The sequence below is a fragment of the Heterodontus francisci genome, chromosome 2, assembly GCF_036365525.1.
Source record: "Heterodontus francisci isolate sHetFra1 chromosome 2, sHetFra1.hap1, whole genome shotgun sequence".
NCBI classification, from domain to species: domain Eukaryota; kingdom Metazoa; phylum Chordata; class Chondrichthyes; order Heterodontiformes; family Heterodontidae; genus Heterodontus; species Heterodontus francisci.
In genome coordinates this window covers 144,615,989-144,633,201 of record NC_090372.1, presented here as the reverse complement: position 1 = coordinate 144,633,201, position 17,213 = coordinate 144,615,989, and the positions used below count along the sequence as shown (strand labels likewise).

General features: G+C 41.1%; 1 protein-coding gene across 1 annotated transcript in view; it reads left to right on the top strand.

Annotated features, from left to right (window-relative positions):
- Nucleotides 1–17,213, top strand: part of blvra (biliverdin reductase A) — a 63,426-nt gene that overhangs the window by 33,409 nt on the left and 12,804 nt on the right. Inside the window, exons 4-6 of the mRNA XM_068011635.1 lie at nucleotides 3,516–3,635; nucleotides 5,275–5,372; nucleotides 10,387–10,494. Coding sequence (XP_067867736.1) covers nucleotides 3,516–3,635; nucleotides 5,275–5,372; nucleotides 10,387–10,494 — 326 coding nt within the window. The remainder of the gene's footprint in view (nucleotides 1–3,515; nucleotides 3,636–5,274; nucleotides 5,373–10,386; nucleotides 10,495–17,213) is intronic.

Sequence of the window (17,213 nt, the reverse complement as noted above, 5' to 3'; positions counted from 1 at the left end):
AAGGACGGAGGAGTGGGACTATCTGAGTTGTTCTTGCCGAGAGCCAGCACAGACATAATTGACCGAATGGCCTCTTTCTGTGATGTAACCTTTCTGTGATTCTATATTTTATGATTTTACACACCAGAAAGTTATTGCTGATCCATTTTAACAATATGATAAGTCTTAAATAGTGCTAAACAATCTCTGTGGCACTGAAAATTTAATCTTACAAGTTACCCACTCTTACAATTGTGGAGGCTCATTCCTTTAGAATGCAACTATTGTTGGAGATTTTTTTTTAAAAAATTTCTTTCAGTCGCACATCTTTCTCTCTTAATCCTTTTCTTCTCTATTTTGCATCTGTATTTGATTTTACAATGAGTTAAATATTGAAATTTATACTTCCTGGTTTAAACTCTGTCTGTCTCAGTGAGGATTCTTCAGTCTGTTTGGTTGAAGAGCCACAATGGTACTTGCCCTGCTCACACATGCCACAGGGGCGGCGCAGTGGTTAGCACCGCAGCCTCACAGCTCCAGCGACCTGGGTTCAATTCTGGGTACTGCCTGTGTGGAGTTTGCAAGTTCTCCCTGTGTCTGCGTGGGTTTCCTCCGGGTGCTCCGGTTTCCTCCCACATGCCAAAGACTTGAAGGTTGATAGGTAAATTGGCCATTATAAATTGCCCCTAGTATAGGTAGGTGGTAGGGAAATATAGGGACAGGTGGGGATGTGGTAGGAATATGGAATTAGTGTAGGATTAGTATAAATGGGTGGTTGATGGTCGGCACAGACTCGGTGGGCCAAAGGGCCTGTTTCAGTGCTGTATCTCTAAAAAAAAAAAGAACCCCAATGACAGCAAGTTGCTACTCAAAAGTCTGCAAAACGTCTGTGGGAAGCTGTGAACATAGTGAACGGCAAGCACTGTTCATTTGCCACAAACAGCAAAATCCAGGGCAATGTTGTCTTTTGTGGTTCAAATTTTGTTTGCGAATGCTCCTGTGAAGTGCTTTGGGATGTTTCACTGTGTTAAAGGCATAATCTAAATGTAATCTGTTGTTATGAGCCCAAAGAGACTGTGTTTGGAAGTATTCAGATAAATTCACCAGTCCTGCACTGGCAAGATCAGTAAATTTATCTAATTAAAGGGTGATCAATATAAGAAAGTAGTTCTGTGTACTGCCACTCTTTACAATCTCACTTTTAAGTACCAACACAGTGTATCTAGATTTTAGCTGCAGCATCTGTAGAAGCACCAGTACAGGTGACACAGATCCCCAAAGAGAGGGGAGGAAAATCTGGAAAACTGCTGAACAAGAAATAAATCATTGAATAAGAACTGCTTTTAACAGGCTTACATTGGTATAACAAAAGCCAATGGGACAGGAGCCACTGTTCAAGAAACCAACCTTTTGATAGTCTGCACTATCATGATTCTAACTGCAGTTGAGCCTACCCATTTGTTGCTATTTACAAAAATTTAAACTTGAAAATATACATGATGTATTTGTACATTATGATAAAATATATAATTACCAACAGGTCAGCATGACATTGTGACACATTGGCCATCCAATGTAGAATGATGGGGCAGAGGGTTACAGCCACAGTTCTCCACATTGTGAGGGGTGGATTTGCTAGACTTTCACCTTTTCTATCTAGGCATTAAGCGTCGCCTGCATGGTGCATGGAAAAGACAATCTGGTGGAGAAATTTTTTACACTCTTAATAGAACCCTCTGGATTTTCCTTTCATTTCAATGAGCAGTAAAGAGGAAAATATGCCTCAATTTAATTACTCTTGTGTAAATAATAATGGGCAATTACTGAGCAGCACTGGCATCTGCCTCCTTGGGCAGAATGTGATGCATGAAGAAAGACCCTGAAGAATTGGGAAGAAAAGCAACACATTAACAAGAGACAGTTAGCTAAAGTTGAAGCATGTGGAAGAGAAGGCAAATTACTGACCTGGTTAGGAAATTGGTTGAGTGGCAGCAGAAAGAGAGTAGGGATGATGGGCAGGCACTCTAATTGGCAGGATGGGACTAGTGGCGTCCAACAAGAATCTGTGTTGGGGCCTCAACTATTCACCATATTTATTAATGACTTAGATGATGGGATAAAAAGCCGTATATACAAATTTGCCAATGACACATAGATGGGTGGTATTGTATGGAGGCATAAAATGACCAAGACATTATTGATAGATTAAGTGAATAAGCAAAACTATGGCAAATGGATTTCAATGTAGTCAAATGTGAGGTCATCCACTTTGAAACTAAAAAGGAAAGAATAGGGTGCTTTCTAAACAGTGAAAAGCTAGAAATAGTGGAGGTCCAAAGAGACTTGGGGGCCCAGGTACAGATTGTTAAAATGTCATGAACAGCTACAGAAAATAATCAAAAGGCTAATAAAACGATGGCCTTTATATCTAGAGGAATAGAATTCGAGGGGGTAGAGCTATGCTTCAGCTATACAAAGCCTTGATCAGACCACATCTGGAGTATTGTGAGCAGTTCTGGTTCAAAGTGGATGATGACTTCACATTTGCCTACATTGAAATCCATTTGCCACTGATTTTCCCATTCATTTAATCTATCACTATCTCTTTGTCATTTTATGCTTCTATCTACACTTCCTACAATGCCACCTATCTTACTGTCATCAGCAAATTTGGATGTACAGCTTTTTATTGTATCATCTAAGTCATTAATAAATATGATGAATAGTTGAGGCCCCAACACAGATCCTTCTGGGAAACCACAGGTCACATCTTGCCAATTAGAGTACCTGCCCATCATCCCTACTCTCTGTCTCCTGCCGTTCGACCAGTTTCCTAACCAAGTCCATAATTTGCCTTCAATTCCATGAGCTTCAGCTTTAACTAACAGTCTCGTATGAGCAACCTTATCAACTGTCTTCTGGACGTCCACATAAATAAATCCATAGGCACTCCCCTGTCAACTGCTTTAGTCACTTCTTCAAAAAAATCAATCATGTTTGTTTGTGACGTACCCCTTACAAATCCATGCTCTTTCTCTCCAATCAGCTGAAAATGTTCAAGGTGTTCAGTCACCCTATTCTTAATTATAGGCTCTAGTAATTTCCCAACACAGATGTCAGGCTAACTGGTCTGTAATTCCCTCTCTCACCTTTTTTAAATATACGAGCACACATGAGGTTAAATTAATACCCCACCACCAGATTACAATTAACACCCAAATGATATACAATTAACATGTAGGTGCCTCATCAACCTTATCATTTTGAATATTTAATTCCACAACAGCTGTTGGACATTGCTGCCTTAATCCTTTTCTCTTTAACAGAAATGAGAGTTTTAAATTGTAATGCTGCATCTTTGGAAAGGGCAAAGATTGAAATATGTTTTCCGTTAGCAATGCTGTAATTCTGTCATTGCGTTCATCACTAACAGACGAATAAGCCACACAGTCAGTATGATGGTGAAACATCCCTTTATAATGCTGCTGCATATCAGACTTAAATACGTTGCTGTGCTTCTTTCTTCAAATTGGCAGGCGGACATTAGGCCACATAGAGCAGCTGAAACAGATCACACTGGATGAGGCCCTACGAAGTGATGAAATACAAGCTGCCATCATCAGCCTGGAGAATCAGTTTCATGAGGAGTATGTCAGGTACTAAGAACAAGGCAGCTCTTGGCTATGTATGAGTTAGTCATGAGTTAGGGAGGTAGGAAACCCTTTTTGTGTCCTGCACAAGTTTGAAAAGGAAGATAAGAAACCACAGGATCAGAAAAGATTTTGCTATTAATCTGGCTTGTCCCAAAAACTAATACCTCTCAAGCACCCACTCCTTCAAATATTGATTCAATTCTTAAATTTTTCCATGCTCCCTGATTCTACATGTTCACCAACTTCGACATGGAGTGGTTAAATCAAAACCCCACAAAATGAACCCCACTAATCAATCTTTCAATAAAAACAGGAAATGCATAGCAGGTGATTCAGTAGGTGAAAGAGAAAAAAAGGTTAATATTGCAGGTGGTATTTCTCATAACTTGTACAGTTACAAAGGGTTGGAAAAGACTTGCCTAATGAAGCTGAAGTGGAGAGACAAGGTAGAGGTTAAAAGTTCAGATGCATTAATTTCACAAGATAACAGCTATTGTCCCCCAAATTTCTCAGGGAGGGGAGGTGATATGGTGTGCGGGGTGGGGGTGGAATCCTCCTTCACTGGGGCAAATGCAGTGGAGCAGAAACACTGCCCAATTTAGCCCATGCAAGAGGCCCCATCCCAAATTCCTGGGTTATTTGCATGGCTGGGGCGGATGCATCATTGGCACCTGTTCAAACAGCCAGCTGAAATGTCAGAGCAGTGCCATTATGAAGACAGAGACAGGACCCATCGAGGCTCTGGAGGAACTCCTGTTCTTCAGCTGTTCTCTCCAAGGTTATGGGCATTTTTACAGGCCTCGATAGGGATAATGTCAGCTCTCAACTCCTTTAGGTGTTGTTCTGCTGGGGCCTTTAGAGGGTGTAAAGGGTAGAGTTCCTGGGGTACCGCCCAAGAACTCCTCTGGAAGATCCATCCATAATTCCTCCACTGAAATGTAAAGGGCCAGAGGAACTGGGGGGGAGGGGAGGGTGGTTCCTGACATAATTTCCAGCCCCTATCCCCCACTCCCCAGAGGAAATTAGGCTTTTCACCTGATATCCTTATTGCTAATGTTTTAACACTTGCCAGTTCTGGTGGAATGCCAGCCTATCTTCTTCTCGTAGATAATGACTGATTGTGCTTTACCGTCATTTACTGTTTTCTATTCATATTTCTGGTTCTGGCAGATTTACTTTTATCTCAGTTTGTTTTATTTTCGAGTATTTTGCAGCTGAGCCCTTTCAGAGGGTGCCAATCATAGGCATCTCAAGAGTTCTTGAATGGGCCTCAGCAATTTATCACCTCCTAAATTGCAGCTACTGGAAGACCACCTTGTAGATCCAGTAGAATATATAAAAGAGCATTATGGGCACATACAAGAGTGACAAAAAGTAGAGAATCCTAAACTGCTGAAGGCCCTCAGTTTCCTTAGCATCCTCTCTGTTGTTATTATCCTGTCCCTCATGAGGCTGAACAGTGGTAGCTCCATGCATTGTTTGGCCATCATACTATGTATAGTTTAGGAAGACTAGAAAGGGGAATTAGTGAGAAAATAGTAATTATCTTGTACAAAGAAGTGCATTTTCTAAGCTGTATTCAGTTTGTTTCCAAAATAATCATGGGATTCTGTTTGTGTTCAACCTTTTGCTGTTTAAAAAGGAAGTTTCTGGATGCAGGGAAGCATGTCTGTGTAGAATACCCAATGGCACTCTCAGCAGCTGCTGCCCATGAACTATGGGATCTTGCTGATATTAAAGGTAATTGGATGAAATAGTTGTACTAAAACAATACTTGATAATGACTGGATTAAGAATTAAAAATGCGTCCGCACTAATGATTGAGCATTGTGAGTTTGGGATTTGAATAAAGGTCATTCATGGACCTGCCCTACCAATTGATTCTTTGAGTATCAATTTCTATAAAATCTTTAAGTACTATAATCTGATGTTTCTTCTGATACCATTTAGACAGTGTGTCAGGGAACATAAGAACATAAGAAATAGGAGCAGGAGTAGGCCATTCAGCCTCTCAAGCCTGCCCTGCCATTCAATAAGATCATGGCTGATCTGTTCCAGGCCTCGACTCCTCTTTCGGGCCTGCTCCGCTTACCCCTCGACTCCCCGAGATTTCAAAAATCTATCTGCCTCCTCCTTAAATACATTTAGTGACCTAGCCTCCACAATTCTTTGAGGTAGAGAATTCCAGAGATTCACCACCCTCTGAGAGAAGAAATTCCTTCGCATTTCAGTTTTAAATCTGTGCCCCCTTTTTCTGTAAATATGTCCCCTAGTTCGAGATCCCCCCACCAGTGGAAACATATTCTCAACATTTACCCTGTCGAGCCCCCTTAAAATCTTATATGTTTCAATCAGATCACCCCTCATTCTTCTAAACTCCAATGAATAACGGCCTAACCTGTTTAGTTGTTCTTGATAAGACAACCCCTTCATCCCAGGAATCAGCCTAGTGAACCTTTTCTGAACTGCCACCAATGCTAGTATATCCTTCCTTAAATATGAGAACCAAAATTGTAAGCAGTACTTTCGATGTGGCCTCACTAACACCCTGTACAGTTGTAACAAGACTTCCCTATTTTTAAACTCTAACCCCCTAGCAACAAAGGCCAAAATTCTACTTGCCTTCCTAATTACTTGCTTGAAAGTTCAACTTAATAAATGTGTTTTTTTCCATTTGAAAATGCCACCCCTAAAATCACAATTTAAATGTTGCTTCATGGAGCTCTGTAGTTCCCCATTTGCTCAGTAAAACAGTGGACAAAAATCTTTTGGAACATATCTGCCCTAACAGTGCCAAATGTTTGATCTGTTTTCAAATTTATCATTGAGATGTTGTCCTTTTTATCCCTCGATTTCCCAACTTATTGAGCTGACACGTTTAATGATTAAGATAGAATTTTAAGACAAAAAAGTGGACACAGGTGACAGTGACAATCACAGTTTTCATTCCTGGATTTAATTCTCATTTTAAAAAAGTACAGATTTAACCCAGTGAGTATTGGATCATCCTATTATTACAACCAGGTGAGAAAGGTGTCTTAGGGGGTCTCTTTCAGCCTTCACCTGGTCTTACTGTAACAGGATTTAATTTTTAAACACACTGTGTTTTGAGCTCCCCCTTTGGTGAATCCTTGTTCACCGCTTTCCAATTATAAGGCAAAGAAATGAGCACAAACAGCCTTTCTTAGGTTTAAAGAAGAAAAGTGAAATTTATTAAAACTTAAATTTAAACTGTAATTCAGTTAATGCCTACAGCTACACGACACACCCATGCTTGCATGCACACGTGATACATACATGCATATAGGGACAGAAAAGAGCCGAAGAAAAATAAAGTGAGAAAATTTGAGGCAATCTCTGAAGGGAGTTTGTTACTATGCTTTGAGCTCACTGTAGAGTCCTTGATTGTAGGTACTCTTGCTTTTCATTGGGGCCCAATATTCTTCTTAAACCTTGTTCACTGTAGGAGACTTTTCTCTCTTGGAGTTCATGTGCCTTCAAGGGGTCTTCAGTTCCATGAGAAAGAGATGGAAGCAGACAGGAGAAAGGTCTTTTCCAGTCCAGGAGCAAACAGCTTTCTGTCTTTAAACACTGTTTCTCCAATTTCAAAACTCCCCTAGTTTGCCAGCAAGTGACTGACTGGTTTGACCAGGTCTCTTCTGTGTATTGCGAGCATCTTAGCAGTCAACCTGGAATGCTAGCTTTCAACGTAAGGTAATCAAAAGTCCATTGTGGATTAAATTGGAGCAGGGAGTGGCCCCTTTGTCCTTTCCAAGTACTGTCTGTTACTATGCAAATGTCTTTCCAGTCAAGGGTCTGGTGTTTTTTTTTAAAGCAAGTTCTTTCTTTACTCTAGTAACAGTTTAGAAAATCAATGTTCATGTGGCGAAATTAATGTGCCTCATTCTTGGCAGGTGGGGGGCCTGCATGACACTATGCAGAATTGAACTTTATTACTTTGCAACATGTACAGAATTAACTTTCCATAAGTTTTTGAATGTTATAAAATGTAGTACAATAACCAAGATTTACAGTATTTATGAAGTGCATTTATGTTTTTTATATTGTAATGTCCCTATAGCCCACAAATGTAAATGTAATTTGGCAGTCCTTCATTTATCATTTTAGAAAATGAGTAAGTTTTAACTAGCATACAAATGTAACGCTCAGTATGCTACCATTTAGATGAATTCAGAAGTTTGGAGACAAAAATGAAGGGACATGGGCAAGTGCAGAAAGCGTCCTTAAACTGTCATTAAAATCTGGCACCTGCCCATTATTAATCCTCAAGGGAAGCAGGACATTCTTTGATACATAATGTATAATGTTATGGACAGCTGGGAATTGATAGGAGTGTTTCCCCTTTTCATCTCTCAACTGACCAGGAAGACTGTTTTTTTTTAAAGTGTTTTAACCCTAGAGCATTTTAATGGTCAATAAACAGACAAATTACAGGTTTTTAAAGAAAGATAAATATTTATTAAACAATAGCCGAAAATATTCGCAACCTCACCCATACATACACACACACATATGCACACACAACAAAGATAGAGATTAAAAGATAGCATGCCTTTAGGCCTGATGGTTTTAAAAAGAGTTCATTGTGAAACCTTGTTTGTTTCCCTGGGAGGAAAATTTAAAAACGGTACAGGCCTGTTTTTCCTTTTTCCTGGTTTACTAATGTCAAACTTTGAAAAGTTTCAGGTGGATGGATGCTTTGCTTGCAGACTTCTTTGGTCAAATCTCAGTCACAGGTCAATGGCAAAAATCCTATTACCATTTCTCGGGTAGGGAATTTCAACGGTCACCTTTTGTCTTTGTCTTTGCCTCTAGGTAGTTTCAAGATGGTATTCTGTCAGCGTCCTTCTTCTTTCTGGGATGGGTCTCTCTCTTCCTTCTGGCTTTCTTGGCTTTCTGCACAGAAAAATGTCTCTTATTAAAGTTCTTCACCAGAGACTTGTTTTCTGTCAGGTGACCAAAGTTTCTCTCCCATTGTGTTTTCATAAATGGCATTTGATGGTGTGCCCATTGTTAGTCAGTGGGCTGACTTTTGTGCAGTGGGTGGGGTTCCCGCAATGCTGGGCTAAAAAGGCAGTTTGAGCCCTGCCTCGGCCTTTCCAAGCCCTCCACCCCTGCGCGATCTAACGTTGTTCCGGAACCTAAGTGCCGGCGCCAGGATCTTCATTTCTTTAAAGAAGGGGATCCCGCCTCCTAGAACTTCTGGCCAATCATAGGGCCGGCGGCTCAACAATATTGGCAATGCCACCGGGAGCAGTGGCTACTGCCGGTATTGCAGAGGCCTTGAACCCAGACCCAGCGCTGGAACCCCGGACCTCAGGTACGTGAGGCAGTGTTGTTGGGGCTAGTCTGGAAGGCCCCGATGAGGTGGACATGAAATGCAGGCGTATGGGAGTCAAGGGAGGTGGAGGTTTTGATGGCGGGGGTCCTCCGTGGGCCACAGATTGCCCAAGAAGTGGGACGACATCCTCCCCCCCCCCCCCCAAAGCCCGTAGGAAGGGGCCTCGTATTATAAGGTGCTCTCCCTGCATGGCAGATGCAACCCCCAGCTGCTGGTTACATCCCTCGATTGGCCTTTGGATGGGAAGGCTGTCATCGGCCTATCCCTCCCCGGCAAAATCAATGGAGCGTCGATGGGCCCTCCACCTCCTGCCTCCCGACGCAAATCTGTGGTCCTCCCCATCTCCACCCTGCCTCATGGGGGCCCATAAACTCTAGCCCAATGGGTTTGGATGTTGCTTATTTCAATGGCATCTTGATATAGTGGTGTTTTTTTCACACCCTTTATCCTGAGTTTCAGTCTGGAATCTCCATGTCTGAAAAGTCATTGTTAGTCCAACTTGTTGAAAAGGGGTAACCACTAACATTGAGTGGACCATTTACATTTCTAATACTTTTCTCAGTGCTTGATCAGACATGATGATTGGTTCAGTTCCAACAGTTACCATGTGTATTTGCAGAACAGGAGAAGTCATCTGACATCTTACTCCATCTTGTTTTGCAGCAAATGGTGTCTGTTTTGAGTTTAATTCATCAGTTCATTTTACAGTTCCTAATTTCTCCTTGCATGAGCATCACAATAGTTATTAGACCATCAGGAAAATGTGATGGATAGAACTGTCACAGCAAATATAAAACAAATTGAATTTTTATAACAAAAGCAAAATACGTGGATGCTGGAATCTGAACTAAAATGGAAAATACTGGTAATTCTCAGCAGGTCTGGCAGCATCTGTGGAGAGAGAAATAGAGTTAACATTTTAGGTCGATGACCTTTCATCAGAACTGATGTTGACTTCTTACTGGAGCCTGATTCCAAAGACATTACAAGTTCTCCACATTTAATGCCATAGGAGATTAGCCAGTTAATGTTTATAGTTAAATGGAAAATCACACAAAAAATTGGAAGTAAAAAAGTAGAGTTGATTGGAGACAAAAAGAGTTTCTTTGCAACACAGGCTCAGGACCTGGGAGGTACAAACAGAGGCACTACAGCATCACCACTGGCAAAATGGTGTAATTACGCTGTGATAAGTTTACATGTGCAGTTGCCATTATAAATACGAACGTAGAAATTTACAATGAAAAAAATTGACAGGAGGTGCACAGCAAATTAAGATTTTAATATGTTATAGAATATTCATATAGCATGTGCTGTTTATACTGTGTAGTGAATGTTGCATATATGGTAATATAATGTATGCTGTGTATATGATTTTTTTCTGAAATGCAGGAAAGATTTTACATGTGGAGCACATAGAACTACTGTCAGCAGAATACAAGCAGTTGAAGCAGCAAGTGAGCGGAAAAGAGCTGATGGAGGGTAGTCTGCATTTCACAGGTAGTCAAAACACCTGGAACTGAAATACAGAATAAATGAACAGAATAGTATTTAAAAGTGTGAACTTCTCCCACAATTGTATTTACATATTATTCAGTGGTTAATACAGCAGTTGATAGAGATTAATTTACCACTGCTGGTATTGAAGTAGGGGAAGTTCCCTTCCCGTCTTGGCACACTGGCTTCCTTACCATGACAGAATAACAGCTTCTCAGCCCAGATACTAATAAAGGAAAGAAAAGAACTTGCATCTATACACTTCAAAAGAAATTCATTGGCAGATAATCACTTTGGACTGTTCTTATTCCATGAATGGTACAATATAAATGCAATTTTTTTTTCTTTCTGCCAATTCTTTCACCTGAGGATTCCCAACTCCCATCTACTCAATATCCTGGCCTTGTGGTTGTCTTTTGCTTGTTTGTCTGGCTGAGGAGGGAGAGAAAATAACAGAGTACTATTGAGGCTGGCCTCTCCCAGACTTCATAACAATAGTGAAAGCCCTTTATTAACATAAAAGGCTGCATCAGTTAACTTGGATTCCAACATTACGAAAGTGACTACACTTCAAAAAGTAATTCATTGGCTGTAAAGCCCTTTAAGATGACCTGAAAAGTGTTAAATAAATGCAAGCTTTTTCTTTTTAAAACAAAATAGATTATCTCCTGGAAGATGTAAGTAGCCACTTTCAATTATATGGTGAATTTTGCATGGAGCCTTTCTCAACAGGAACACTCAGATGTAGAGCTCAGCATTCCCAACTGGCATTGCTTCCATTTTACTAATGATTATCCTGTTCATTTTGGTGTGAAACCATGTTTCAAGTGTGCAGCTGACTGACGACCTAGGTTTTGTCCAATATTGACTGTTCTATATTTCTATATCACAGCACTTCTTTGAAGCGGAGGGAGAATGGGGGTTGGTGGCAGAAGGAAGAGAACTGAAAAAGATCTGCTATCTAATTTCGACTTCAAAAATGTTTATTTGAAAATTATTAATGATTCTTACAAATGTACAAGTGAGCAATGAGATTTTAAGTGTATTTTTGAATTACTCCAATATATTTTTAAAGGAGAATGTTCTTCAACCAAGCACTCAAAATTTGCAAAGTGCCCCATTTTCCAGTATTTTCTAAGTAGCACAAGAACGCAAGAAATAGGAGCAGAAGCAGACCATATGGCCTCTCAAGCCTGCTCCGCCATTCAAAACGATCATGGCTGATCTTAGGAATCGCTCTACTTTTCCATCCGCTCGCCATATCCCTTGATTCTCTGAGAGACCAAACATCTGTCTATCCCAGCCTTAAATGTATTCAACGATGGAGCATCCACAACCCTCTGGGGTAGAGAATTCCAAAGATTCACAACCCTTTGAGTGAAGTAATTTCCCCTCATCTCAGTCCGAAATGATCGGCCCCTTATCCTAAGACTATGAAACCATGTTTTAGATTCCCTGACCAGCAGCAATAATCTTCTCAGTGTCTACCCTATCCAACTCCTTTAGAATCTTCTATGTTTCAATGAGATCATCTCTCATTATTCTAAACTCCAGAGAATACAGACCCAATTTATTTAGTCTCTCATCCCAGGGACCAATCTAGTGAACCTTCGCTGTACCACCTCCAATGCAAGTATATCCTTTCTTAAATGTAGAGACCAAAACTGTGCACTGTACTCCAGATGTGGTCTCACCAAAACCCTGTGCAATTGTAGCAATACTTCCTTATTCCTGTACTCCAATCCCCTTGCAATAAAGGCCAACATGCGATTTGCCTTTCTAATTGCTTACTGTACCTGCATGTTTACTTGCTGCGTTCCTTGTACAAGCACACCCAAATCTCTTTGAACATCAACACTTACAAGTTTCACACCTTTTAAAAGTGAATGCCTTTTGGAAATCCAGGTATATTACATCTACTGGTTCCCTTTTATCTACCCTACTAGTTACATCCTCAAAAAACTCTTAATAAATTTGTCAAACAGGATTTCCCTTTAGTAAAACCATGTTGACTTATTCTAATTGTACTGTGCTTTTCTAAGTGCATTGTTAAGACTTCCTTAGTAATAGATTCCAGCATTTTCCCAATGACTGATGTTAAGCTAACTGGCTTGTAGTTCCCTGTTTTCTCTCTCCCTCCTTTCTTGAAAAGTGGTGTAACATTTGCTAGCTTCCAATCTATTAGGACTGTTCCCGAATCTAAGGAATTTTGACAAATCATAGCTAGCGCATCCACTATCTCTGCAGCTATCTCTTTTAGAACTCTAGGGTATAGGCCATCGGGTCCTGGAGATTTGTCAGATTTTAGTCCCTTAAGTTTCTCCAATACTATTACTCTGCTGTTATGAATTTCCTTAATTTCCTCACTCTTTTTAGCCCCTAGGTTATGGTCTGTTTCTGGTATGGAACTTGTGTCTTCTACTGTGAAGACAGACCCAAAATACACAAAATAAATGCCTCTGCCATTTCCTCACTCCCCATGATAATTTCTCCTGTCTCTGCTTCTAAGGCACCAACGTTTACTTCAGCTACTCTTTTCCTTTTGATATACCTATAAAAGCTCTTGCAATCTGTTTTTATATTATTGGCTAGTTTACTCTCATTCTGTTTTTTTCCTTTTTTTATCAGATTTTTGGTGGCCCTTTCCTGGTTTCTGAAACACTCCCAATCCTCAGATTTGCTTTTTGGCAGCATTGTAAGCCTCTTCTTTTAATGTAATACTATCCTTAACATCCTGAGTGAGCCACGGATGGGTTTTTCTTGCTGAATTTTTGTTTTTCAAAGGAATGTATTTTTGTTGAACATTTTGAATTGTTTCTTTAAAGGTTTCCCACTGTTCATTTACCGCCATACCTTTTAGTCTTTTATTTACCAAATTTACCTTAGCCAGTTCTCCCCTCATGCCTATGTAATTGACTTTGTTTAAATTTAAGATTCTTGTTTGTGATTGGAGCATAATACTTTCAAACTTAACATGCAATTCAATGGTATTATGATCAATTTCCTAGTGGATCTTTTACTATGATATTGCTAATTAACCCGAGTTCATTACACAATACTAGATCTAAGATAGCTTTATCTCTAGTTGGCTCCACAACGTATTGCTCGAAGAAACTGTCCCGAAAACATTCTACAAACTCATCTTCTAGACTATGCCTGCCAATTTCATTGTCCCACTCTATTGGAAGATTAAAGTCCCTCACAATTATTACATTGACTTTGTTACAAGCTCCAATAATTTCTTGTTTAATGCTCTGTCCAATGGTATAACTACTGTTAGGAGGCCTATAAACTACTCCCACCAGTGTTTTCTGATTCTTGCTATTCCTTATCTCCACCCATACTGATCCTACTTCTTCATACTCTTCTGAGGGCAGATCCTTTCTCGCTAATGCCCTTATGTCATCCTTTACCATCAGTGCTACCCCTCCTCCTTTGCTATTCTGTCTGTCTTTCTGAAATATTGTGTACCCTTCAATATTTATTTCCCAACCTTAATCACCATGTAATAATGGCCGAAATTTTATGCCGCCCAATGAGATGGCGGAGGGTGGGGTATAAAATTCAGTGGGAGGTGGGGGGGGGGGGGGGGAAGCGTTCCCGACCCCCTCCCACCTCCGCTGCAATTATACACGGGGTGGTGGCAATGAGAAACAGCTTGACCGCCCCAGGCCAATCAAGTCCATTAAGTGGCCAATTAAATGGCACTTAAGGGCCTCTGCCCACCACCATGGGTATTTTACCCTTGGCTGATGGGCGGCTGAGGCCTCAAATAGCCCGCCTGGTAAAACCAGGTGGCCTTCTTGTAGATTGGTGGGGGGCCCTCCTGATCGGACACCCTGTGCCCCATGGAGGGCCATCCCGAAGCCCCAACTGCCTCCAACGCACAACACTCCCCCCACCCCCCAACCAACCCCTTTGCCTTGCTGGGCCCTGACTGATTGTCCCCAGCGAGGCCCTAAAAACTTACCTTAGGTTGGGGCTGTCCTTCATCCAATGGCTGGGTGTAGTCCCAGCAGTGGCCACCGCTCCCAGTGGCGTTGCTGGGCCTAAGAGCTGCTGGCCCGCTGAGTAGCCAGCAGCTCCATTAGGCGGGACCTCCTGCCTCAAGGAGGTGTTGTTTGCTAGCGCTATCAGGGAGGGTTTAAACTAGAATGGCAGGGGGATGGGAATCTGAGCAGGGAGACAGAGGAGGGGGAAACAAAAATTGAAATGAAAGACAGAAAGGTAAGAAGCAAAAGTGGAAGGCAGAGAAAACAAGGGCGAGAAACAAGTGGGGCCATAGTGCAAAATAAAGCTAAGATGACTAACAATGTTAAAATGACAAGTCTAAAGACATTGTGTCTTGATGCGTGGAGCATTCGCAATAAGGTAGATGAATTAACAGTGCAAATAGATATAAATGGTTATGATATAGTTGCGATTACGGAAACATGGCTGCAGGGTGACCAAGGATGGGAACTGAATATCCGGGGTATTCAATATTTAGGATGGACAGGTAAAAAGGGAAAGGATATGGGGTAGCTTTGTTAGTAAAGGAGGAAATCAATACAATAGTGAGGAAGGATATTGGCTCAGAAAATCATGATGTGGAATCTGTATGGGTGGAGCTAAGAAGCACCAAAGGGCAGAAAACATTGGTGGGGGTTGTCTATAGGCCCCCAAACAGTAGTGGAGATGTAACGGATGGCATTAAACAGGAAATTAGAAACATTTGCAATAAGGGTACAACTGTAATCATCGGTGACTTTGATCTACATATAGATTGGTCAAACCAAATTAGCAATAATACTGTGGAGGAAGATTTCCTAGAGTGTGTATGTGACGGTTTTTTAGACCAATATGTTGAAGAACCAACCAGAGAACAGACTATCCTAGACTTGGTATTGTGCAATGAGAAAGGATTAATTAACAATCTAGTTGTGCGGGGTCCCTTGGGGAGCAACGGCCATAACATGATAGAATTCTTCATTAAGATGGAGAATGAATCCGAAACTAGGGTCCTGAATCTAAATAAAGGAAACTATGAGGCGTGAGTTGGCTATGGTAGATTGGTGAACTTTACTAAAAGGGTTGGCGGTGGACAGGCCTGGGGAGGGAAAAATCCCAGTCTGGCTCCCCAGGCCTGGCAGAGGCGGGCTCGCCACCGACTTTTCGGAAAATTCCAGCCCATGTCTCTGTAATGGCGATTAGATCTAAATCATGTACCTCTATTTGTGCCACTAGTTCATCAATCTTATTGCAGATACTTCACCCATTCAGATAAAGAACCTTCAATTTCATTTTTTTGCTTCTACTCCCTTCAATGACCTTATTTGCTGATGTACAATTTTTGTTAAATTCTCTGTCCCTTCCTGTCCTGATCTTAAAGTACACAACTGCAAGTTACGCAATCCATCCCATGAAATGAAACTATAATATTCTCTTTCTCGAGTCAATTTTAGCACCCGTCATAGCAAGTGAAAATCGGTCTCTATCTTCAGTCATGTATATATGACTGGAAATAAAGCTTCACTTCATCATTGAAAAGGACAAAATATCCCCCATCCCACTCACTGCTTTGCATGTTTCAAATTCAAACCAAAAGAATTTGTATTTATATAGTACCTCTCCAGTCCTCAGAATGCCCCAAAACACTTCACACCAAGGTCCAATGGCACGTAGATCTGATTGGTGATGTTCATGGAGGGATTGATGTTGGCCTGAACATGCTGAAATCTCCCCTAATTATCATCACATGATGTCATGGGATTTCTACAACCACCTGAGCAGGCAGACAGGTCCTTGGTTTAACTTCTCATCTGAGACTGCAGTACTGCACTAAACCATTATGAAGCAACATCACCCAATGGTATTCTGGTTTAGAAATCCAGAATATTGTTAGGTGATGCTGCCTCACAATAACTTGGTGGCAACTGTGACATTTTTGAAATTCCTATGCAGGTTTACACTAATTGTGGAAAAGGTAGCTTTGGTAGCCATAGTATTCTCATTCTTATTACCACAAAAACCTAGAAGGACCAAATCCTGTCTCTGGGATTAGATTCTTCTGTTAATTGTGAATTGAGTTCTTCAAATGCATTCGAATCTGGTCCTTTCATTTATTGGTCATAATTCTGAAAGCTAATGGTATAGTAGCACATTTTTTTATTCATTCACGGATGTGGGTGTCTCTGACAAGGTCAAGATTTATTGCCCATCCCTAATTGTCCTTGTGAAGGTGATGATGAGCCATCTTCTTGAACTGCTGCAGTCTGTGTGGTGAAGGTATAACCACAGTACTGTTAGGTAGGGCATTCAAGGATTTTAACGCAGCGGCAATGAAGGTACGACAATATATTTCCAAATCGGAATGTTGCGTGATTTGGAGGAGAACTTGCAGATGGTGGTGTTCCCATGTTCCTGCTGCCCTTGTTCTTCTAGGTGGTAGAGGTCATGGGTTTGGAAGGTGCCGTCAATGAAGTTTGGACGAGTTGCTGCAGTGCATCTTGTAGACGGTACGCACTGCAGCCACAGTGCACTGGTAGTGAAAGGAATGGATGTTTAAGGTGGTGGATGGGGTGCCAATCAAGTGGGCTGCTTTGTTCTGGATAGCGTTGAGCTTCTTGAGCTGCAGTCATCCAGGCAAGTGGTTTGTGCCTTGTAGTTGGTGAGAAGACTATGGGGAATCAGGAGGTGAGTTATTTGCTGCAAAATACCCAGCCTCTGACCTGCTCTCGTAA